Below are 26691 nucleotides of genomic sequence, written 5' to 3'. Positions count from 1 at the left end.
GAAGAACAATTGTCCCCAAAACGAGCAATATGTCTTACAGAAATTCCCGTTACCGTTACGCTGGACCCCAATTCATTAACCGTGTCAGTACAAAGACTTCCAAAAACAACCCCGTTTTTCCACAACGATGATGTTTGCCCCATTATGACGAGGGGTTAAAAAAACAATTAACCAGGACAGCCATAACAGAAATAATCAGCACGTTTGAGGAAAAGTATTATCTTCTGATTAACCATGATTAATTGGGGTCATTTTTGCTTGCTCTTATGTTTCTGTAATATATTTTTGTTGCTCAATTTCTTTTGAGGAAGGAAAAAGTGTTATTCAATTTAACCCTTACCTCGTAATGACAGAGTCATGTTTTCTGAGCCTTCATCCTGGATGTGGTAATTGAAAGAATTAAGTAGTTTGCATACTTTCTGACTAGAAATAAGGAAACTTTGTTAAATAATAAGTTACTAATACAGCTGAATCTAAACAGAGGTACCAGTCCAAAAAGTAAATTAATGATTTAATTAATTTCCCTTTTCTAATTATCGAAACACGACTCCAGATTAGAAGTCAACAACAATCTTGAAAGCAATTCATTAAAATCTATTACGTAAAAGGTGCGTTCCAATACAGCTTAACAGAATTACATAAGTACACAATAGGAGGTAATAGTCTTAATCACCACGTCCCCCTATAACATTTTATTGGACATTTAACCTGAAACGTGTTTACGAAATCACGGCTTGTACTTGATCCGTAGAGGCAATTTTGACAAAAATTACTCGCAGTACCTCCAATGTTGATTTGTGGGACCTTTCTGAAGTGATCCCTTTTGTGTTGCATTAATTTGATTCCGGTACATGGATACTAGCTTTAGGGTATGAATAAAACAACGTTTGGTATAAGCGGGTTTGGATTATAAAGGCTCTAGAAGATTTTTTGGTAGATCAGTAGGTAGATAGATGAATCTGATAGAGTCTAATCGTAACTCTCTTTATGTTTTATTGAAATTATTGTTGTCTAGCCTCGCTTAGCGTATCTTTCAATGTTCACCAAGGATAACACACGTTGTATATAAAAGTAGAGAGTGCATAATTAAAAATATGTACCTTGTAGATTACAAAGGCTTGCTATTTTTTAAGGATGAGCGCTCTTTAACATGCATTTATACTCTTAGATCTTCATTTACAATGCACTAATTATTCTTTATGTTGGTACCGCGTGGGATTTACCGTATCCACTTTGATTAAGGATACAAAATGTTTGAACGAGCTTCAATAAACGAAATTGGGAGTCCCCAGTATTTCTTACTTCAAGTAATTGGGATATATTAAATCTTTATTTTCCGTAATGAATTCCCATGTCATCCCGAAATGAAGGAAAATTTATGAACTCAATGTGTGTATATACATGTTACCTACTTATATTTTCCTCATATAAAGAAATGTTTGCAAAAAATCGACTTCCTTGTAATCTAATATATTTATTTTTGATTACAAACATACTTGTGGGTATTATTTATAGGAATGGAGTGGCTTTTGACAGGAATAGAATATCTTGACAATATTTTTTGCTGTAAGATATCATCACAAAGGGCTCCAGAAGGAACAAAGGTGTGTTATATCAGTAAAGTCTCGCTGTCTTTCCCATGGGGTCATTTGATGATTTTCCACAAAATAGGTCTAAATAAATCATCGCTTTTCTCATCATAAGACCAAAAGTCTTGTGGTCCAAAACATTGTGACCTGATCTATGACAATCCACATTTGCGTAAACCCTTCTAGATCATGGTCAAAGTAAACATAGTTAATTTCGCCGAGATTTCTAAGACATCTAATAAGTAAAATATCCTTGTAAGTTATTATATTTCTTGCGTGTTAAGCGCTAATGACTCTTTGTGAGAAGTACTCTGTCAACAGAGCATGTAACTGAGGTTTTACATACGAATGTTTGAAGTAATATAATATTGTAATAGCCTATTGACACCAACAATCAATGTGTTCATAATCGAGTCTGCAAGAAAATAATAAAATTATATAGTACCTACAATATTCAGTTCCTCGTTTCAAGTATTGTACATACCCTTTAAACTAAAAAAAATATAGCAAATAAGCAGATTCTTGATGAATCTAGCTAAGTATATGTATGTCTTCTAATCGATGTGTGTGATAAGAATCTAAAGACAATCCATATTGAGCATTATCAAGCCTGCTGGTGGACCTATAAATTTACTTTCAAGCTGATGAAATGAACAATCCAAAAAACTTGACAACAAAGACCTCGGTCTCTTTTGGTTTAATTATAAAATTTATGCTAACTACCAAAGAAAAGGGTCCACAAATTAATAAATTAAATTATATTTTCGGCAATCAGCGTTTAATCAAGACGAAGCTTGGTGGCTACAATTTCTTAAATTAAGTGCAAGTGACTTTGACGTTATTTGATAATTAATTGAAATAATTCTTTGTGAGATTGCCGTGAAAGCTGTTTTAAATGACATGATTATAGTCAATACAAAGTAGATGGATATGCTTTAGGAAAACAGTGTTTTAGGAATAATGAGTCTTTCTTTGTGTCAGAGGAAGTCCAGCAGTGGGACGTTAAAAAGGCTCATGATAACTTATTTTTAATAAATGACTTATTACATTATTTGTGTGTGTGATTAAAATGCAATGAGTATTTTACTTCTTCATGCAAAAATTTACAAGGAATTTGGAACCATAAAATTACTTTTCTCAATCCCATTAAATGTTGTAAAGCCTTTAATTTTAACGATGTTTAACTTTATGGGATCATAACTCAATTTTATTTGTTTAGGCGAGTCAACAACCATAAAATTTAAGAGAAATAAAACATTGGTCATTTGAAAAAGTAATTATAAAGCATGTAATGATGTCGTTTATCCTTATTTTACACGTTTTATGTACTCATTAAGAGAAAAACAATTGTTTAACAAAACTGAAAGCCATTTTGAAATAACACTCTTTGAGTACCTTTCTACTAGCTGTTTGCTATGGTTCCCAGGAACTGCTACTCACGCAATTAAAATCATAAATCCTAAATTCTTTCTTAGACTTTATACTATCTAACCACCAAATTTTATTTCTATCGGCTTAGCAGTTTTGGCTTAAAAGTTCCACAGACTGACACTGCTCGTTTTCAACTCTCTTTTTATTAGCTGTAAAATAAACATGCTGATAAAGTAATTTAAATACTTTTTACAGTGGCCTGGACATCGTCTCCATACGACAGCTGGTCGTCCTCCTCCGTCTCCTCTCCCGTCAGGGGAGAACCATCATATGCACCGTGCATCAACCTTCAGCGTCACTCTTCACGCTGTTCGACAAGATATTCGTCTTGGCTCGAGGAATGTGCTGTTATCAGGTAAAACATCTTGTTCTTATATTATGATTACCGATTCTATTATGTCCTCCGAGCGGATATGCCATTAGGCAGATAGGTAAGGCGCCATCTTCTAGATCAACTATGTTAACTGTAGGCGTGATCAAAATCGACATTATTAGTGTCCTAAAGGGGTGTTCGAGTTCTTTGAGGTATCTGTCAAAGATTCTCAAAAGATGTCAAAGATGCGGTTTTGCTTGATTGGTGAATGGGTTAAAAAAAATGAGTTCCAAAGAAAGCGCATGAGGACGTAGCTCAGTAACAATATGACATCTCCGCTCGTCATTTTATTATCCATGGCAAAGAACTTTAGAATTCAACTGTGAAATATGTGTATGTTAGTTTTGAACTCGTGTAACTACATGATACAGGAAGTATTCCGCGTCCACAATAAGGCTATAAATAGCCGTACTACACAACAAAACTTGGTTTGTCTCGCAAACTAATTAACGAACTTCCTATCACGAAAGATGTCAATCAATCCGAAGTTGCCTTGAACCTAAATCAAATGGCTTAAATTCATTAAAATCGTCGCGTTTTGATTTATGTCATCAATTTAATTGGTTTGTCCTCACTTTTGAAAGAGGCTTAGATTTGACTTTTGGGATATTTTGGAGAACTTTTTGAGTTGACTTCTGGGTGAGGGTATTGAACTTTGCCAATATTTTATGGTACCTTTCCGATAGAATATCATTTTATTGCGGTTTTCAATAATTTCAATCGATTTAAGACTGGCTGTTCCCCGAGGTTCCAAGGATACTATTTCCGGCGTTATGTAAAAAGTAGCTTTCGCATGTTCTCATGTATCTGTGTACCGATTTCAACTAGTATTTCAAGTTTTGGCATGAAAGCTCGATGGAAAGACGTAGTTACTTTTGCATTTATAATTCAGTAAAGATTTAAAAGTTTTGCGTATGTCTTAAATATGCAATTGTCATTATATATTTGTATGAATTTTCTGTTTCAATCAATTTTTTTTCAACCAGAATTTCAATAGGTATCTGCCCACAGAATTTAAATAATATTCAAGTTACAAACTTTGATACGAATTCTATTTTCATTACAGTCATTAGGATTTCTAAGAAACCTTACTACACCTGATACCAAACCATTGAATGAATTAAAAGTCCAAGAGTTTTTTATTACAACCATTTCTATAGTTCTAATCTCTTCGCCAATTCACTTTACCTCATTATACCAAACTTTATCTAATCTTACCTTTGATTACATAAAAGTCTGAGCATTATTTGAGGTACCTTACAATCTGCGGGTTGTTCGAAAGAGTTACCGCGGCTCTGGAACATAAAAGGCCTATGACGGAACACGACGGTTTTTAGTCAGTAAGAGTCTGACACTCCCTCACCGCTGCTAACCCACAGCGGGAGGGGTCATTTGATGATTTTTGACGTCGGAAAAAAAAAGTACCTTACAATTTATACTTGAGAGTTTGGAGTTTAGCCTTCATGGAATCAATCCCATTCCAAGCAGCTGGATGGACAAATTCTCTACTTCCGTATAGTCCATAGTACCCAAAATTTAACTAGATATTATTTCTGTGAAATCGGTTACTGTTACTTAAGTTATGAAAGTCTCAAAACCTAACCATGATAGTATCCTTATCCTCTTATTTACTAAGTCATCATTATCATTATCCTCATGCATCATGCATCATCATCAGCGTATTTTCTTCTACCATACTCTTCCATCTGCCAACATCTCACATATCGACTATTACATAAAATTGTGATATGTTATCACTACTTAATTTATTTATTTATTTTAATTCATAATTTATTTTAATAATATTATTGTTTTATTTTTAATATATATTATTTAACTTGCCGGCGGATGTTAACACGTCAGCTTTCGGCTTTTGCTGAAAACCAGCGCTGAGACTCTGTCCAACAGAGTGACAGCAACATGCTGAGCAAGGGCCTTTTCGCGTGGATGTGACGCATATTTCCCCCACTATTGTGTATTGCCTTCTGTAGTTCTATTTTATTATTAATTCGTTTTTGTTTGTATTATTGTTTGTATTTGTCTATGCGTTATGTCCATGTGAATAAATGTATTTTCTTTTCTTCTTTTCTTTTCTTTTGATACACACTGAGCCATCTCATAAAAACTGTATCACAAAATAAAACTCTTCAAACAAAAAATGAATATCGATAAAGATATACACGAATACCGACTACCTCAAAGTTAGTAGGTAAGAAGATCTTACAAAACTTAAAGAACTGATATATTCTGAAGTGGTATTTAAGAGGGAGAAACTTTCTAAGCACTTGTTACATTTTTCCTGTAAACTTTATAAGCTATTTACGAGCTACTGATTTTATATCGGCTGCCTTTATGAAAGTTATGTTGTTACGGAATCTGTGAAAATATTATAAAGCTGAAGATTTTTTTTTTTTTACTACATGCTTAGCAATAGATATTATCTGCTTTTTATCCGCATGTGCGAAGCAGTTCCCAGGAAGAAAGATGATGTTTTATTTGACTGATCATTTGCATATCTTTCAGTGAATTCTTGTAGACAGAAGTCTAACAACTGACTACGCTTAAACTACAGTTACACCAAGGAGTATCGGGTTGATTGGCTTGAGGGGGTAGAGATAGAAAAAGATAGACAGATGACTGGGTTTTTTTCCCGATTAAATGGCAAAATAGCCGTATTTTTGTTCATTTAGCAACACGTGACAAGATCTATAATGACCCATGCAAACTACTAATTATACTTTAACCATGTACTTGTTAAACCACTTGACGGTAATATGCGAATCGTATCATTAGATGTAATGGGTCAACTACTATGCTATTTGAGCCATCGAAGTTATAATCTCAAGTGTTTATTGTTTAACTAGCTATTCCCCGCTGCTTCACTCGTGTCTCGAGAGGACATCTGTCTGTACCCGGTATAAAAAGAAGCCCATTGCATGTTGCAATGTCATATCCCTGTATCATCCTCCGAGCCTTTTTCCCAATCATGTTGGGGTCGGCTTCCAGTCTAACCGGATTCAGCTGAGTACCAGTGCTTTACAAGAAGCGACTGCCTATCTGACCTCCTCAACCCAGTTACCCGGGCAACCCGATACCCCTTGGTTAGACTGGTGTCAGACTTACTGGCTTCTGACTACCCGTAACGACTGCCAAGGATGTTCAATGACAGCCGGGACCTACAGTTTAACGTGCCATCCGAAACACAGCCAATGGTGTCTAAGATATACTTAGAAAGTACATACAGACTTAGAAAAGTTGCATTGGTACTTGCCTGACCTGGGATCGAACCCGCGCCCTCATACTTGAGAGATTGGTCCTTTACCCACTAGGCCACCACGACTTTTTCGTCATATCCCTGTATGTATTTCTATTAAGTTACTTAGCATACCAAATCCCATAGTAATTAGTGTTCTGTAATGAAGCTCTCACTCAAGGGAATCAGCTACAACCTGGAGTCTAAAATGTGGGTAAGCGTTAGATGTTGACCAATTCATGACCTTTTCATGTCATGCAGGTCTGGCTAGCATATCATAGAGGCTAGTTTAGTTAAAATGTCGAGATTGGCCCTTTCCTTTAAGAACGAGGCAGATCTTCATACTTCTTCTTCCAAGCAAAGAAGCAAAGATAAGGGCGGACATTTCATGTATGTTTTTGTTTTTGACATTCGATTTGAAACCCATTAGAACAGAAAAAAGGTGAAAGAGGCTGTACATTAAGTAAATTAACAAATTATCCAGAATTTTGTAAGTTTGTGTCAAATGATTTGGCACTTTCTTCAAGTTAAAAGTCTAAAGAGGTTGATAGGTTTACAGTTTACTGATTTAGAAGTTACGACGCCATGCGTTGACCTGCTTCAGGGTTTTATGGTGTGTGAAACTGTGTTCAGTTGTGATACGAAAGTTACTATGGCGATTTTTTTTGTTAAAAGCAATGAGTTATTTTAGGGTTTTTGTTTTTTGTACCTAGTGAGGTAAATTAATTGCTGTATAAATTCTTGTATAACGTATAGATATAATAGACAAATCATGTTAAGGAAGGTACCTATATACAAACTTGCGACTGGTCCTAATTATTTCAAGTTGACTAAGTCAGACACTTGGCAGCATAATCCAATCTATCCTATCCTTTGTTATTGAGTATTCTCGCCTTATATCCATTTAAATTTTCTTTAGAAAAGCCATCATTTCTAAATTAAATTTCAGTATAACACTCTCCGCATATAAGGTTAAAATAGGGTAAATAAATTGCTCATACAGAAAGGTCAAGATTTCATGCAAATCCTGCGACCATTATATTTACTTAGGCAGCATAATGAGTTTTTGGTAAGGGTGGCGACGACATAAACTTTATAACAAAGATACGTGTTTAACCCTAAAATGATGTCTCGATAATAGTCTGTCATAACTTCGGAGTGTTTCACTTTACCCTGCTCGTGAGTAATGGCTTAGATATAAAACGATTTTACGGGTACGACTTTAAAGTCTGTTTGATTTTGTGATTCTGTCAACCGATTTAATTCAAGTTTTTCTGTTATTATTAAAAATGTTCAAGATGAATATATGAAACGTCAATAATCTTTTGTCAAATCAAATAGCGATTTACGACGATTTATTATTTTTTAGATACAAACTTTTTAAATATGTATACCTATTATCGATTTAAATACTTACAATGTGGAACGATTGTAGTAAATCATTTTCAGTAGTTTTAATTTTATCATTCAGAATTTTTCCTTTAAAGCCAAACGCAATAATGAAGCAACATTAAGATGAGACTTCCACTTCACCTCTTCACACTGCCATTAAAGGGTTAAAGTCTAGAGCTTAAAGTATTTAGTACTTGAACGAGTATTGCGCATACTTTAATGTTCATGATAGAAGTTTGATTGTGTCGTAAAAACTTACAATATTAAACAAAAGGTATGTGATTAGGTGTTAATGTCGACTCATTACAGCTGTACCTATAAATGTTCTGATTACGACTGAAAAGGGTGTACCTAGTGCTTTTTAAGGTGGATAACGCACTTGCCTCTCGATGATGTCTGGTGTCGATAATCATTTACCTAAAAATAAAGAAGTATAAGTATTTTTTGTTTAAGTTGAAATAGGAAAATGTGTTTATTTATTTACATGTGATATTCTACTCCATGAAAGCGCGTGAGCCATAGTTGTGTCTAGGGAGCGCTTAGTGGCAGTCGAGTTGCCAAGTCATACAAAGTTAATGTTCATGTATTTACATCTATGGACATAATTATAAAAACAAAATAATCAAAATAGAATCCGAGGAATGTAAAAGATGTTAAATAACGAATAAATCTTCTAAGTGTAAATCTGTTGTGTTCTATTTTAATTACGTTTTCTCAAAAACAACTATCATCTTTCCAGGGTGCGCCTCAACTCCTGGTGCCATTTATGTCTGAAGCCGGCTACATATGCCCCAAGACCCACAACCCTGCAGACTTCGTGTTAGAAACCCTCGTCAGTGATGTAGAGGCTGCAGCTCCTTTGTCAGAACTGTGCCAGAATGGCAAGTTATGCAGAAGACTTGATAGAATGACTACTAGAGGTGGAAGGTGAATAATTATATTTTTTTGAAGATTTTTTTTAACATAACACATAACTTAGGTGTAAAATAGACAAATTGAATGGTCGATATTCTCAGAAATGTCTTCGATATAAAAATCTATTCCATCTAACGTGCCCTGACACTAAGAATACAGAAACTCAAAAACTGATGAAGAATTTTTGATGCTTAAGAATCTCAAATTCGTCATTGTGTGAAAATTAAAAATTGAGACATGATTTTAAAACATAATTGTTTTTGATTACAGAAAACCAGTCCTACATTCAGATGAGTCAATCCAAAGAATATTCACGGAACACGTAGCGAAAGACCAGTCGTATAAAGTGGAGTTCCCAACAACATTCTGGACACAATTCACTATTCTAAGTAACCGAATGTTCATGCAGAATCTTAGAAATACGGTAAGTTATTACGATAAAACTGATAATACATAAGTATAAGTATCTTGCCTATCTAGGATTATATCACCTGCATGGATTTGAACTTTAAGTTAAATACTTCAATCGGCAAAAGTTGTTGATAGTTAAGAAACTTCAGTAATAAATCAGAGCAAATCTTGATTTTGAGCAGACGAAAGAATCTTAAATTCATTCATGTACCACAAGGCAATTTAGTTTGCACTTTAGAGACCCTTCCAAAACTCTTCTTCTTATCGAGTGAGCTGCAGGTTTAATTACCTAACAAGCCCTAGTGTCAGAGTTATCTTCAATCCACCTGACAGCCTCTGACGTGGAATTATTACGACTGCTTAGAAGCATTCGAGGAGCCGATTTAACGTACCCATCCTATCCTAGGCTCGTACCCATCAAATAATTTTCGTTTTTTAATTACAGTCGTCACATTGGATCCAATTTGCTCATCATACGATATCAGCGATACTTCTTGGCAGTATATTCTTCAATGTAGGCAACAACGCTGCGATACCTGTCGTCAACTTCAAATTCTGTATGAGTTGCCTCGTCTTCTTCATGTATACTTATACCATGATACCTGTGCTATTGTGTAAGTAAAGAATTTTTATGCTTATCAATACTAGCAGTATAAACACTTTGAAACATAATTATTTAATTGATCATGCCCATCCACCATATTATGTATCCGAAGCGGCTAGTCTATTCAAATCTTTCTCAAACACGTGAATAATTTTTTGCATAACTTTTCCGACTTCTAAATATTAGGATCAACCAAGCTGTTTAGTAATTAAACACTTATTTATTTCTATTTATTATTTTTCAGTTCCATTCCAAGTGCGTTTACTTCGGAGAGAATATTTCAACCGATGGTATAGCTTAAAAGCCTTTTACGCTGCTTTAACGCTTTCTAGTATTCCTAGTATGGTGAGTTTTTGGACCTTCTCTAATACTTAATTTGATCCACGATTTAGATTAATTAGTTCAATTTTAATAATATTTTATATTTTGGTTTCAGTTCATCCTCGGAGCGATATTCATGGTTATTACTTATCTAATGTCTGGTCAAATGTTGGAATGGGATCGCTTCCTACTATTCTCGCTCAGTGGGATGCTGACAGCTATTTGTTCTGAAGGATTAGGATTAGCTGTTGGTTCTGCTTTTAGTGTTACTGTAAGTATATTTTCTTTTGAACGTCGATTGCTTCACAGAGCAAGTTCAGCATGTTATTTTTTTTAACATATTGCAATATTTCACTCGCCCAAAGATTTTTGTTGAATTTGAGTCTACTCATGCAGGCAGAATTCTAGACGACCTTTTCTCAATATAAGGACACGAATAAGAAATTTCTCAGACTACATGTCAGCATAATCAAGGCCTTATCTACTAGCAAAGCCAATATTTACCAAAAATATTTGTATCTTACTTGTGAGTTGTATATCTATTTATATTTCTGTTTGTGTTACAGAACGGTTCTATAGTCGCTCCAGCAGCAGCAGCACCACTCCTCGCCCTATCCTGCTATGGCATGGGTTTCGGTCCCTACATCGAAGGGTCCATGAGAGCTCTCATGTCAGCCTCATTCCTTCGCTACGGTGTCACTGGCTTCTCACTAGCCCTTTACAAAAACCGAAAACTGATGGAGTGCAAAGAGGATTTCTGCCTCTATTCAGACCCTACAATGATATTAAGAGATTTGGGCATGGAAAGCGATAATTTTGGTGTTCAAGTCGCGGGTCTTCTAGCCTTTACTTTAATTCATAGGGTCCTAGCGTATCTAGCTTTAAGGTATCGCCTAACAGCCGAATTTTCAAATAAGTTCATGTGTTATGTAAGTAAGTTCTTGAAACATAGATAAGGTTTTGTTAGTATTGTAGTAATTTAGATTTTTATAGCAAAATTGCGGACTATGAAATTATTTATGTTCATTTTTTTGGGTGTTTTGAAAGCTACGATATCTTGCCATTATTTAGAAAAAGCGAAGCCTCTTTTGAAATTGGTTATTAACTTTGTGAAATTCCTTCTCGTTTGAAGATACGCATCAGCGTTTAGTCATAATTTGAAGATTACTTTGGGCTATATAATTATTGTAGTACAATTTACCACAGAAGTTACTAGAACGTAACGTTTCACGTCGAAGAAGTGGTTAGCTGAAAGAAAGACTAAAGATTTTCCACTAAATAGCTTATTGAACTGAGATCGTTGGGTGTACGGTGACTTATAATTTTAGTATTTTTTATCGTAAGATATAGTATTTTGTAGATAGGCAGAAGTGCAATGCTGTATTCTAATTGTTATACAGTTAATCTGATAAGGCATCCTGATATCATTATTATCATCATTATGAATAATCTATCATTATATGAATATTGTTGATATCTGTGATAGTTTAAAATAACTTTCATAATACTAATGGTTATTTTTATGAACATTTTTAAGAGATCTTGCCAAATGCTTGCCGTAATATTTTACACTTCCAAGGTTTTGGGTGAGTCCCACACATTTACAAAACGTTAAAAATGTCTCCTTTCAGGACAATTCATGGAATATTTAATGCTTTATTTTTGACGTTCGAATCCTTTTAACATGTTTCATGTCTATAAAACTTCGATGGAAGTACATAGTTACTGAAAAAATTCAAAGGCAGTGTTACTTACCACATTACTGCATGGCAAGCGAATTAAATTATTGTAAATATTCTCAACAATCATAATTTTAGATAGAATGTAGAATTAGGTTGTTTATTGTTTTTGTGGTGGGGTGATAACAATAAAGTTTTTTTTTTTTTGATAAACCGGCATTTTTATTATTTTAATAAGTATTGCACACTTTAGTTACTATCTTAATAATTTATTACAATTGAGAAACTTATTATTTACCTACTTACATCAATTTACTTAATTTCTATATCTATTCCTACCTATAATTATGTCAAAAAATTAAGTCTTTGTTTTTCAAAATAGAGAAAATTATTATAACACCTACCTACATATTTCGTTCTAAATTGCTGGAGATAAGTTACTCTTCTCTAGAGTATGATGCTGATGGAATTGTGACTAACCTCCCCACTCAGAGACATTTAATGGTTACTTAAGCCATTCCTTAGTGAAGGATTTGTATGACATTCCGTCACTAAGAAGTGACTTAAGTAATCATTAAATGTCTCTGAGTGGGGAGGTAAATCTGATTTCATTTCAGATATCTACTTATAAATGTGTGTGTATGTGTGTGTAAAACCCATAGATGTAATATATTACGTCTATGGTAAAACCAGTTCAGCTTGGCAAATACACATGATGAAATCATTTTTTTATAACTAACTACCAGCTTCTATTACACCACCCCCAGTTCGCAAGTTAAGTCGAGTGACTTAACTTATTCAAAATATTCAATAGTGTATCCACATTCCATTGCATTGATCTTGCTGGATTCCTATGTTCAGTTAAGTGAAATTCTAAATATATGTATTCTTGGCTTCCAAGGGTTCTGCAGGTTCCTCCGCTACCGCTACTTTGGCCGGTCTTTTTGGTCCTGAAACAATAACAAAATATCACCTACTACTTTTTATCCAAGTGCACGAAAAACCTCCTTTCGGTCGCGTGTGAAACCACTCGCGAAAGCAATTATTAGTGACCTACCTACAACTTTGAGATACTCCTGTTATTTTGGAAAGCAGTGAAATCCCAGTTTTCGCACCAATATTTACCTATGACACTCGTTAGAAATAGTTTTTCAACTAAAACAAATCTAACAGCTCAGTTTATACGAGTAGCTTTAAAAATAACATCACGTAATTTTCATGCATTTGTTGTAAAATAAATGGTCTGACTATTGAAACTTCCTGCACAGCAGAAACTAGTTTCGTTGATTTCGATTTTACTCATTTTTTTTTTCAAAGAACTTGAACCAAAGTATCTGAATTCTTCTGAGGCAGTAATCTTAGAATTGATTGGTTACTATAATTATAGGTGAAAGGGGGTTTTGGAGGCGCTGTCATTTTTGTAATGTTGACGTCAAAAAACGCTATCTAATTAGCCTACTTTAATAAACGATTTTGACTTTTTATACTTCGTACCTTATTAAAAGATATAGGAAACATTTCAATTAAAACTCACCTCCTCCCATGAAATGTTTGATGAGCACTGAACAGGGAGCATCAATGAGAATGGTGATTAAGTAAGCAACTATCACTGCCAGTGAGAAGTCAGCCAGGAATTGGAACAACTGAAATAAATAACAAATAATTAATTTAAAAAAATATTTGGGTAGGTACATCATAATCGAAAATATGGAAACTTAAATCAGCGACATCTATCGTAGATAACGTATACTACTTCAATAGAAAACAACGCTGCTTAGGCCCGATTTGAAATGCAGCGGCTACAAAGCGACAACTGTAGTACTTTGTTAGTTCCATACAGTTCTAGTAGAGGGCGCTTTTAATTAGATTTGCCAAGAATTTATTTCAATGCTTAAGTATTACGTAAAAATCAAAAAGTAAATATTTATTTTCTTAATTATACTTCATTTATTCATTCTACCTCAATTAAAAAGTTTTTTTTATGCTTCGTGCTTACCGAGAACCGTACGTCGAAGTAAATAGGCACTATTGGCATGGCGTTGATGATGAACTGCATTGGGTAGTGAACCAAATACATGGCATACGAGAGCCGACTCAACACCTTCCATGCTCGATGAGATAGGATCCAATTCACAGGGCCTGAAAACGTAAACAGTTATAACATAGAAAAAAACAGAGACTAAATAAGAATATTATACCTAATTGTCTATAAGTGTCTTTCAATGACTTTTTCTTATAATTTTGTCGGAAATTATTAAGTTTAGAAGAATCATCAATGATCCAAAAAAAAACTTTCACTTATAATAAATTAAAAAAAAAATACTCTATTGCAGGTACAGTCACGGACATGAACGATAAAAGCACTTCTATATCTTTACTCGCAATATACAAAATACGTATGAAGTGTAACTAACAATGTAAGCGAGGCTGAGTTAAAAAAAATATCACTTACCACCATATCCATGAACACACGCGAAGATCATCCACCCAACAAACATGGCCCAAGCTGGCCTCATGAAGGAATTAATCATGTTATCCGCGAACTGGTTGTCCCAGTCCAACTGCATGATAGGGTACGACGAGTATATGATGAGAAGAGCGATGACTATGGCACACACCCATAGGATTGTGGCTGGTACCTGGAAAAGAGAGAAAGAAGAAATGATTTTTATATCTAAAGCGTTGATTGATGAAAAACAATAAAATAGATTCTGGTTACAGTAAATATTTTTCATGGTGGTCGATTTACATAGAGTACAGAGATGAAGAGATAGTAATTTGTATGAGTGGAAAAACTTGAACAGTCATTTGTATTCTATTGTTCTTGTGAGTCTGCTAGAAGATTTGTATTTGTAAACATGACGGATAGAATTAGCCTTCTTTGTACAGTATATATTATTTATACGTGTTTAAGTTAAAAATACTTACAAAATTAATTTTAACTTTTCTGTCACGATTCAGGTGTAGAATATAGCCAAATATTAATCCAACGAAGAAGGGCGAGGCTCTAGTCAGCGTGTTCACATAGTAGTTAGTTAAATAATCTGCGGAATCTTGTGGACGTCTAAAAATAAGAAAATAAAAACATTCATTAAAATTATACTATATAAAATGTACACTATACATTTATCATAACCATATTTTAAATGAATAAATCCAAAATTACAAAGAAAAACAGTTGATGATTCAAAGGTTGATTATCGCAAGAAGTCCAAAGTATTAGATATTTTCTGTCTAAAGTACACAGTAAACTTATCAATGTTTCTATCATATCCGGATCAAAGTAGCAAAATCAAATACTCACGAAGGTATGACTGGCCCTGCAGGGAAGTTCTTAATAAAGTTATAAGTAGTTGCAGCGGCGAGAACAGATATAAGGGCACCGACAAGCGCTGACCAAGCCAGTTTCTTTCTGCCAGTCAGCACCCAAACTAGGACTAGAGGTGATAGGATATGGAGTTGCACGTCGATTGCGAGGTACCAGGAATGGGCGAGACACTGAAACAGAAGCAAATGGTGATTTAATATCAGCAAAAGAATTTAAAGATCCAGAGAAGAAGATATGGAGTGGTTATTTGGTGATTTTAGCTAGCTCTTCGGACAGTAAATACAAGTTAATTCTATCAGTTATTTTTAAAAGCATTCTTAATGGTGTGGTTTATTTCTGAACTCAAGTCTATTTACACATCGCCAGTAGAACTAGCACTGTCAAAACCTTCAACTTTGTCTAGTCTAATGCTAGCAACCTGAACTAAACACTGATACTTTGCAAAATGCTCCTTTAAAGAATGTAATATCGTCAAAGCGGACAAAACTTACCATATGCGATGGATTAACGAAATTCTGAATATGCAGCAAAGTAGACCACCAATACACCCTGCATCTGTGTGTGTGAGTCATTTCCACTTCCCAGAATGGACCGTCAGCTACACGATTGAATATCGAGATTTGAAGGAGAATCACTGCGGCTAATGCAGGGAACATCCGAAGGAGACGGTTGAGGTAGAAAAGATGAAGACTTTTGACTAACTTCACTGAAAAAGAAAAAGTATTTGAAACACATTGTCACAAAAGCAACTTTATGGAACTATTAATATGCAAGAATTAACCCATTGATCAAGATGTCAAGAAATTCAAAACCTTTCAAAAAACGGCCAATCTCTTCGTCGCGTCAAGTAAGGTTGAAGTAAAATCAAGATACTTACTGCTCGTTAACTTTCCGGCAGTGGTGTAAACCAATAGAAGACCACTGAGCATGAAAAATGTGTCTACTGTGATAGGTGCTGCTGTGATCCAAATTGAATCCAATGACGTCATCCACTAAAAAGAAATAAAATAAAATCATTCATAAAGGCATATGCTATAAAATATACCTACGATATAATTTGTCTTTACAATAAAAGTAGGTACAAAATAGGTAGTAAAAATGATATCATCAAGGTAATACAAATAAAGGAAGATATTAATCAGACAACTCAAAAATCGCTCGTAAGTTATGACTTTGATAAGTAAAACACAATACATCAGGTAGGCAAAACGTATCACTAAGGTACCTAAATAAAATTCGCAGTAAATTGATGAAGTCAGTTTCTCCTCATGATATAATACTTTATCAACCGATTAACGATATCAAACTAGATTAGGGCTTAAAGCATTATGATAATTCAACGATTGACAAAAACTCTTAACAATGAATACAATTTCCGCAATAAAACTGAATTAATTTAAAGCCTTTTGGATTGAGGTATCTGTCTCAATGGAGATTACACATCCAAATGCCTAATAATCGAAAATCAACTATATTTTAACCAATTAAAGTTCATTTTTGGTTGCATGCAAATTGTGCGAAACCATGACTCATTCATTGACATGGTTTACTTATCCATTTAATACAAATTTTCATTCAGCAGAATACATTCATGTTTGTTATAGAAGCTAGGTATTCAACGGTAGTTCAAAATCAAAATACTTACAGCCAGAGCATCAGCAGGATTAGCCATTATCATACTGGAAGTTTGAGTGACGAACGTATGGCCTATGATGACCCAAACCATAGCAAAAGTCCTGATGCCGTCCAGACATTCCAGGGCACCAGGGACAGGTTTGTAAGTGACCAGACGATGAGTGTTGGTGTAAGCAGAGAAGGCCAAGAACAACTTGTTTAACTGCTTAGGATCTGTGAAAGAAAATATTAAGGATAAAAAATCTGCTCATGATGTGGACGACCTTAAACATTACTTTGAAGAAAAAGACATATTTTTCAAATTCTGTTTAGATATCAAAGGCATTCGGAAATTGATAAAAATGCTACTTATGTGACTATTTAACTGACTAATCAATGACTGCTAAGCCATTCATTTTACTAAGCTCTTTATTTTATCATAGTGATTACAAATTATATGAAGTGGTGTCGTGTGAATATGATGCTAACAGCAGCAGGTAAGGCCGTCTAGATGAAAAATATGATAATGAGTATTTCATCGTGTAATAAAATTCTCATATCAACAATCAACGATATGATAGATATTAAAATAAAATACGAAAGTTACGAAGTGAACTGTTCCAACTGATACGACGTCCGGAAACAATAAATGTCCAAGAGTGATATCAAAAAGCAATTGGACGTAGCTTATAATGATAGCAGAGATACAAACTTATCTAAATTCACGTGCAAATTCTCGTCTGCAAATGATAAATTATTTCTCGAAAGCAGGTGAGCCACTCTAGTGCATGTAAATTGTAAAGTCATAAACACATGTCTTTGCATGCGTGAGCTCGGGAGCGTAGTATTCGATTCACTGAGTCATACTTGTAGAGAATGCACATAGGTATGGCTCACTCATTTACGTGGAATAAAGTATACCTATAACTCAGTATCTTAATTCAAAGTACAAGGACCCTTAAGGGCATAGTCTTTTTAATAGTCACGATGATTTGATGATGTTTATTTTTGCTCTGATATGTAAAAACCCAGATTGCTGTTCAGATTTATTGCCACCATAATCAGTAAAAAATCAATAACAATTTGTAGGGAAAACAAATCCGATAAAGTTGTAAAAAATAGATGTAATTAATAAATAGCTGATAGTATTATAGATTAGGATAATCATAGGTACATAGCTAATTGAGCTAGATAGGGACGAACATATTTCAGATACAAACTTTACTTTTATAATTGTAGATCCGGCTTCACAGGAATAGACATGGAAACTATTATTCGTTGCTCCTAGTTTTGCGTTCTTCTGATACCATTGAAGATTTCAAGAAGGTCTAAATCTCTTCTTAAGAATAAAGCTTTACATACGTAAGATAAACCACCACACCAAATGTGAGAAAATATAATAACGAGCGGAGGTGGCATAATAGAAAATCTACTAAGAAAGTCTCCAAATCACCAATCAATCGAAACCAACTTTCGATAGTTGTCTCAAGGGACCCAAACATCTTGTTAGTTTCCTATTAACTGATCATTTTGGTCAAGCCTACCGTACGTTATTTGATCTACAAAAAGGCGCCTGACCTACTTGCCGTAGCATCTCCGCTCATCTCTCTTTCCTCTGTGCGTTATTATCTGCTTCGGTTTTATATTAATATCGCAGAAGGGTTCAGTTGTATTTAAAATAATACTTTAAGTCATAAAAAGTGACATCAACAAGCAATCCTTATCGTTAGAGATGTCTCTCTACAACTTTAGATTCAATTGTTGCCAAATAAGTTTCTTTAACTTTCTTTTGTGCATTTTCTTCGACTATAAAATGACATTGACATGACCTTACATATTTTACTATCATTCCATCAACATTATCAAAAAAACTCCATACAGGTGTCGATCACGATATCGCGTGCAATTTTTCACGTGTCTAACAGGTGCTAAGTCTTAATACTGATTAGGAAATTCTCAGACATGCTTTAATAGGATATGGCTGAGTGTTTAATCCATTTTTATAACCAGTTAATTCTTTTACAGTATACGTGACTACTGAATTTTGTCTGGCGACATGAGCCCAACATTCAACTAGGAAAGTCGTATGCTTGGAAGCAAATTTTTCCAATATACTTACGATAGTATCTGTAAACATTTTTTGGAAAAACCCGTTTGCATATTGACTGATAGCAATTAGCACGTTTCAACGTGCTGATTTCTATTTTGGTACGATTTTGTAAAGATTGATGGAATTCAGCTTATCTGTCTTGGAGGATTATCGTTAACGATGTAAATATTTTTAGCCATGATTTTTTTGATAGGGATCGCATTACAAATAAATTTTTGGCATATCTAACTTGTTGGTATGAGGTAAGCATGTTAACCATGATACATACATTTTATGTAACCAAATGAGTTTATAATCTCTATGACTAATAGACTATACTACCGATTAAGTTTAATCTGATAAATAAACCTCACGTAGAAGTATCAATTTTGCAGAATCACAAAACAATATATTAATTTCTTACCTTTCTCCAGATAAATGGTGCTACGAATGTCGTACGCTGTGCTCAAAGCGACGAGTATAATGAAGATTCCAAATATTGAACTGAAAGAAAATAATATAATTAGTTCATCTGATACGAACATAGATATTTTCAATGACATTCGACGAAATGATACAAGAAATGGTGCCGAAGACAACCGAATTATGTTTAAAAATTTTGGGCCCATAGTTTTTTGTAAAAAAATATATTTGATAATGTATTTATACTTACAAAGCAACGTATTCTCCAGGCACCCAAAGTTTATCACTAGGCAGACGATAGTAAGATTCCTTGAAGTCAATGGTTAGTGGTTCAGTAGTATTGAGTAAAACCTTCAATGCCGTGTCCGCGGTACATGCTCTGGGCAAGCAGAGACCGAGTTGGAAAGTTAAACTAGCGAGAGCAGAACCAGGACTTCTGCAAAGAAAAAACAAACACACAGATGTAGTTGATGGCATGTTTTATGTAAAGTTGTCAATAGAAGAAATTATTGTACCTACGTAAGAAATTAGAGTCATTTCAACACTCCTCAAATTCGATTGAAATTTTGCTTAGCGCAAGGGCTAACGAGCTAAAGGGACTGCCTAAGACACGGGTCTTAACAGACAATGTGTAACAATGTATGGCTGGTCAAACCGTAGCAATTTGAAAACCTTGGAGTTGTTTCATATTCACACTTAAACGACGCTTTGTAGCAACAAGTTATTTTCACAAAAATGCAAGTAATACCGACACAGCATTTCAAAGAAACTATCTAATAATTAGTTACCTATAGTTAGAATATTATGATAATCACACTAAATTAAACAAATTTTAAGTGAACTTTGATCAGATTGAAAGAATTGATTAGTTGTGAACAACAAAATTTCGTTAGTTTCTGAATAAAGATGATTCACAAGCATGTAGATCAACAGGATAATGTTTTGTATCAAGTAATAAGTAATTAAATCAATTAAATCTTTTAGATATTGCTGAATTATATCGAGTATTTTGATGTCAATAAATGATTACTGTAGGAACTTATTGATTATGAGTAAATTTCCGCTAATCCCTAGCTCTTACATGGTCAAATATGGTTGAAGGATTTTTTGTTGCTTTCCTACGTTCCTTAACGTAAAATTCATTTCAATATACTGTTTATAAGATTTTTTTTTTGTTAATTACCCTGTGTCATCTTTAGCTGCTCCATTGAATCTTTCAAAGCCTGATGTTGCTAAATGATACATCCTCGAACGTTCCGCAGCATATTTTAGCTTTGCCATCCTTGGATGTCTTTCAGGCAAAGTCAGATCAGGCCAGTCTTCAGGCCATGTTATATCAGGCCATTCATCAGGCCATGTAATGTTAGGCCTGTCAGGTAGTGTGGGCCAGTTTTGGTTTAATGGAAAATTTATCATGCAGTATTTCCCTTCAACAACTGAGCCTGGTATCTCCTGATTTATACGTAAGCATTGATGGTAGTTTCCAAAGTCCCTTACATTTCCAGTCAGTATACCTCTTGGTGTTCGAAAACTTGCATCGAAAACTGTGAAAAGAACATGATTGTTAGTTTTAATTACTAATTCTTAAATTCCTTGCAAAATTAAGTCTAAGTGCAAGCAGTAATCAAGTCGATGAAAATCAACGATGATGTCATAAAAATGTTACTCGCTTAAGTCCACGATCTTGCTTGTGTAAACTTGTTTAATGCCTATCAAAAATCCCAGTCATTTTTAATATCATTTACAAGTTAGGCTGAGAAGTCAGCTGATCTAAGATAGAAATAGGCAATAAATATCAGCTACCTTTTCAACATTGGAATACTTGATCCTTTTTGTTATTATAATATCAGATATATATATCTTATAGGATCAGAAACTGACATCGGGTGCAGTATTAACACAACACGTGTTTGTACGATTTAAATTGATTACAAAAACGTGCATTTTTAAGTATGATTAATGAATTTATATGTGTAAGAATAGGATAATGATGTAAATTCCAGTGTTCTTTCTTTAATCCGTGGGATTAGGCAGCGGTCATAATAGGTTTAGTAAATTAATATCTGAGGGTATAAATACACAGCGGGGCCCAGCAGGGCCAAGGCCTGCCGGGGCTGCGGGTTGTTCGAAAGAGATACCGCGGCCCTGGTACACAAAAGGCCTATGACGGAACACGACGGTTTTTAGTCAGTAAGAGTCTGACACTCCCTCTCCGCTGCTAACCCACAGCGGGAGGGGTCATTTAATGATTTTTGACGTCGTTAAAAAAAAAAAAAAAAAAGTATAAATACAGTATTACGACAGATGGAGATTTAGAACGTTTATAAAGAAATAATGGATCACAGACAACATCTAAGCACTTTTTATTGCTTTTCTCAACAAGACAATGAAATCTGGTAATATGTAATCAAATTAACCTAATTTCAGAGGAAAATTTTAAACAGCGACCTAATCTTTAATATTTTTCGAACACAGCCTTGATTAGAATGAGGATAAAGTTATATCAGAAATATGATAATTTGGGTTAATCCAAAATGACACTAATTAATCATGGTACCAATTTTCCTTAAAGGCTGCTTCAAACTGACGACAAAGTCCTCATTATTTTTGAAAAAGAAAATGTTTTATCCCTGTTATACGTAATAAATAACACAAAATTGTAATAGAGAGTACTAACTAGAGAGACACTGAAAGCACCTATTGCAAATGATAAACGATTAATGTAGTACCATAGAATACAAAAATAATTTAATTCAGTAGTTTACGTCAAGAGTTATTGAGACAAGAAATGACATCCATTTCAAAGGCACTGCTTATTTCGTAAAAGCTCTTAGCTCGTTATACTCGTTATAGCTAGCCTTAAACTGTTTAGCAGCACTCAAGTGATTATCAATATTACTGATTTTATCGCTAAAACCTATGTCTCGATTATCTCTGTGATTTTCTTGCTGCGATCTCGAAAAGAGTGAAGATAATATGACTCGGAATGAAAAGAACTGGTTAAACGAATTTTTTTCTCCCCTGCCTCAAAAGTCGTCAAAAAGACATAATAGATTGCGCAATTAATGCTTGTGAACTATGCAAATGTCCTGCTCGTAGGACTGACCTTCTCTTCTTGATCTCGAGAAAGGCAGTCGATTTGGTCAACAAACAGACCTTATTATTTAAATAAAGAAAGTAAAGATAATCTACTTACATTCAAATAAAATTTGCGGTTCATTTTCCTGGATATATCTTAATTGTTGCTCACACAGTTCAGGATCTAACACAGATTTATAGAGATTCAAGTCAAAAGCGTTTTTATGGTCGGGTACGACCATATCAAAATGCGCAGTAACGTAACCATTTTTTAATATTGTTATTAACAATAATAAATATATCGACTTCATATTTGAATATGTTACATAGTACGTTAACCTAACTGGAACTGATGACTGCGTGTTCCGTAATGAGCAATTAATATAAGATTCCAATATTTTGTTTTTTATTGTTGATATCTACTTAGCTGATTAATGATAAGATTGCACTAATCAATATTATTAGCGTAGTAATGATAAAAGGTATTGGTCTTGGACAGATTTATAAAAAAATTACGAATTTTGAGATAAGAATGATTAATTTGACATTATAACTAGTTTTTGATGCGGTTTTGTGTATCCACTATAACTTGTTATCAAGTTTTATAACAATTCCGTCATGTTTAAGTTAATCCTTATAATTAATTAATAATTAATCAACTTTGTTTGTCAAGAATATCATATAGGTTTTCAAATTCTTGATTTTTAGATTCAGTTGTAGTCTCTCTTTTCCTGTTATGATTACTTTACGTCAATTGTCCAGTAAATATGAATTAAATTTTATCCTCTCCTACTAATCAATCATTTCATTTACGACAATATTTTATTTTGCAATCTATATATTAAATACTAGCTGGTGCCCGCGACTTCGTCTGCGCAGGTTTAGTATTTCGAACAATATGTTTACAAATTGTAGCCTATGTGTTATTCTGATGTATAAGCTATATTATTGTAAAGTTTCATTAAAATCCATTCAGTAGTTTTTGCGTGAAAGAGTAACAAACATCCATACATCCATACATACAAACTTTCGCGTTTATAATATTAGTAGGACTAGCCGTTTCCCCGCGGTTTCACCCGCGTCTCGTGGTAACTACTGCCCGTACCGGGATAAAATATAGCCTATGTTACTCGTGGATAATGTACATAGCTTTCGAATGGTGAAAGAATTTTTAAAAACTGTCCAGTAGTTCTTGAGCCTATTCATTACAACCAAACAAACAAAGTTTTCCTCTTTATAATATTAATATAGACGTAACATGTAAAATACGTAATCACAAAATAAACATTTAGGGTTTAGTCGTTTTATGTACCTATAAAGATTATTACATTGATTGTATATGGATTAGTCTTAATCGTCATTATAATTTAAGTCTCTGTCAAAAATAGAAGCATGTATCATTCATTTATTGTACAATAAAACAAAAATATAACAATACAGTCATCCTTATTTTATTAATATTTCCGGTCACCAATAAAAGTAAGTGTATTGAAAAATAGATAATAAAAACAGTATGACTCATTCGTTTTATTTTATACAAGCCGTTTTCCCGCGGTTTCACCCGCGTCCCGTGGGAGCTACTGCCCGCACTGGGATAAAATATAGCCTATGTTACTCGCAGATATTATAGCTTTCTAATGGTGAAAGAATATTTAAAATCGGTCCAGTAGTTTTTGAGTTTATCCATTACAACCAAACAAACTAACAAAGTTTTCCTCTTTATAATATTAGTATAGATAATTCGGTGGTCTCGGAGCGCATCCTTGATGTATGCCATTTTAAAGTATGTCATAAATAAGAGGAATTTATTGTGTTCATTCTTATTAACGATAACGAACGAAAAACGCTAATTCTTATTAATATACATAAGTTACTATAGAATATAAGATATGGGGTCTGTGGTAGAACCGTATACTTTCAATTTGCTCATGCATCATCTAATCAAATGCTTTACCCAAAACTACATACCGTAAGCCAGGTGAAGTCATTCATAAAAATACGGAAAGTACGGTAGTTAGGTAAATACAAATTATTGATCCTTTTTAATCTTATAACTTTATCGTATTAATTGACATAAACAATACTTAAACAGTGACGTAGTGCATGACACCTGCTTGTTTTTTAATAGTTTGCTATATCAACTATTGCTTATCTTTAACCCTAGTGTTTAAGCTTAGGTTTAATAGAATTGTAGTTATCTAAAGTATTTCCGACTGTGCTGTAAATTATGTATGTTGGAGCATTGTTGAGATGGACAGCATCTACAGTTGTTAATCTAACATTTCGTCTCGAACTATATTAGTTCGATCATCAGCATTTCTTACACCAAACGCCAGCCAACATTGTGCACTTTGCGCAATCATGGTTTTATATTCCCTGGCCGTGTACATGAAAATCGATTTGCGGTACTTCTTCCAGCTTCTTTGTTTTGTTTAAAGGATATTATCAATTCTATTATATCTACAGCCAAAATAACTATGTGACTAAAGCCAGGGATGCAAGCATCGTCTGCTGTGTCCCTGTTGTTTAGTAGAAATTTTAAAATTGCAGCTTAACAAATTATGTCAAAAACAGTGAACCATAAGAAACATCGAACATATATTATTTCAAGCTTAGAAAAAAACATTTCACTTGTTTTCCCCAATTTGGTGATATAGCCTAAAACGGCGGCATCTTTTATCATAAACACTAACTACGTTTCAAGACAGACAAGGAGAACATTCCAAAAAGCATCTCTGAGGTTTCGCATAAAATCGATAGAGGGCGCGTACTCAAAGTTTTTTGGAAACTTTCAAATTTTATTTATTCGTATATTGCTGGCATATCCGTTTCAAATATCATGATAAAATATATAAAAAAATGTATTTTTTTAGGCCTTTCTTCTCTTTCTTTTTTTTTTCTAGATATTTAGGTCTTCACACCGCTACATACTTTTTTCATAGCAACTTAATTCTGCAATCAGTTTAGCCTTTTATGATAAATACATGACAAACAATTTGATTTATGTATCTACAATGACAAAGATAAGATTTTCATAATCACTCTCAATAACCATGACTAGTATTTCACGTGGAATTTTTGTACAGATTGGAATTTTAAGATACACTTTATCCTTAGCAAATAGATTGTTCCAACCTAATGTGTCCCAATCAAATCAATATGATTGTCCAAAACTTTAATAAACTATTTAAAAATAACATTGTTTTTGTACCAAAACCAACGAAATAACTTTTATTTACCTTTTTGTACGCAAGCGTTCTTCCAATCCACAGTTTAAAAAAATCATTTAGATGAAAAGTTTAATGGCGCGGTAAATCAGACCACATTGAACGATAGTCTTGTAATGACTGAATGCATTTCTAACTATTAAATGGTCAAAGAGTTGCTGATTCAACCAAATATTCCAATGGAGGGATGAATGGACTATATAATGACTTCAATATTTATAATAATTCCATTCGGTTTAACGCGTAATTAATTACTTTTAGTAAAAAAAAAATTGTCAACCAACTGCAAGAAAAGGCGTTTTTTTGTCCAAAGTTACTACCTATACGCGTAACATTCTGCAGAGGAATTTGTGACAGAATTTGATTATTTTTATTTTATTATGATTTTCATTCGAAAAGTGCTCGTACTCTATGCTTGTAAATGAGACATCCAGTTTTATGTCACCCGTTTGAGAAGACTTTTGTGATCTAACCTTTGTGACCATATTATGACAATCTAACATTTTCACATATTTTGAAAGTCCTTAATGAGTAGAGAGACATCCATAATGGTCTTCAGTGCTCCTTTATCAAAGCTTCTCTGCCAAATGTCATCTCAATCATTTCAGCCATTGGACTTAACATCACAAACAAACCCTACATATAAAAATATTAACCCAAAGATGAACAAAAACCCACCATCAATTAATAAGTATAGAACAAGACGCTATAAGTTAACTTGGCTGTGCAAATCGTCCGGCCTGGTAATTATCGGCAGCATTACTCCTGAGTATAATGTCTCATTGTTAATTGTTGGCCGGGGGATATCTTTGTCGGATCTCTTTAGTCTTTGGTCCTGTCTACGTTATCTTTGTGAGAGGGGCCCGCTGTTCTTAAAGCGCGCTGTTCATTTTGGGACTGTTTGTCGTGTGGGGTTTATACTTTAGTTGGGGTACGGGAATTAGTAGGTTAATTGCAATTTGTG

At 34.0% G+C, this 26691-nt stretch overlaps 2 protein-coding genes across 3 annotated transcripts in view; one reads left to right on the top strand and one right to left on the bottom strand.

The window, feature by feature from the left end:
- LOC124629724 (ATP-binding cassette subfamily G member 4-like) overlaps positions 1-12319 on the top strand; it is a 52865-nt gene extending 40546 nt beyond the window's left edge. Inside the window, exons 5-11 of one of the 2 annotated variants that reach the window (XM_047163242.1) lie at positions 3216-3375; positions 8778-8965; positions 9224-9377; positions 9810-9978; positions 10213-10313; positions 10405-10560; positions 10856-12319. In XM_047163242.1, the coding sequence (XP_047019198.1) occupies positions 3216-3375; positions 8778-8965; positions 9224-9377; positions 9810-9978; positions 10213-10313; positions 10405-10560; positions 10856-11245 (1318 nt within the window). In that variant the 3' untranslated portion in view covers positions 11246-12319. The remainder of the gene's footprint in view (positions 1-3215; positions 3376-8777; positions 8966-9223; positions 9378-9809; positions 9979-10212; positions 10314-10404; positions 10561-10855) is intronic. The other variant, XM_047163243.1, reaches the window with a different exon arrangement.
- Positions 12320-12565: 246 nt separating this feature from the next.
- Positions 12566-22888, bottom strand: LOC124629723 (nose resistant to fluoxetine protein 6-like). Its single transcript, XM_047163241.1, has 13 exons — positions 22619-22888; positions 20606-20966; positions 19673-19858; positions 19424-19503; positions 16942-17144; positions 16174-16288; positions 15788-16002; positions 15273-15466; positions 14897-15032; positions 14421-14607; positions 13965-14107; positions 13503-13611; positions 12566-12918 (listed from the first exon to the last, which is right to left on the bottom strand). Exons 1-13 carry the CDS (start codon positions 22809-22811, stop codon positions 12842-12844), a joined length of 2199 nt encoding a protein of 732 aa, XP_047019197.1. The 5' UTR covers positions 22812-22888; the 3' UTR covers positions 12566-12841.
- Between the last annotated feature and the right edge of the window lie 3803 nt (positions 22889-26691).

Source organism: Helicoverpa zea, chromosome 4 (assembly GCF_022581195.2).
Source record: "Helicoverpa zea isolate HzStark_Cry1AcR chromosome 4, ilHelZeax1.1, whole genome shotgun sequence".
Taxonomy (NCBI): Eukaryota; Metazoa; Arthropoda; class Insecta; order Lepidoptera; family Noctuidae; genus Helicoverpa; species Helicoverpa zea.
Note: the sequence above shows the minus strand (reverse complement) of the source record. Positions and strands in the feature narration are given on the sequence as shown.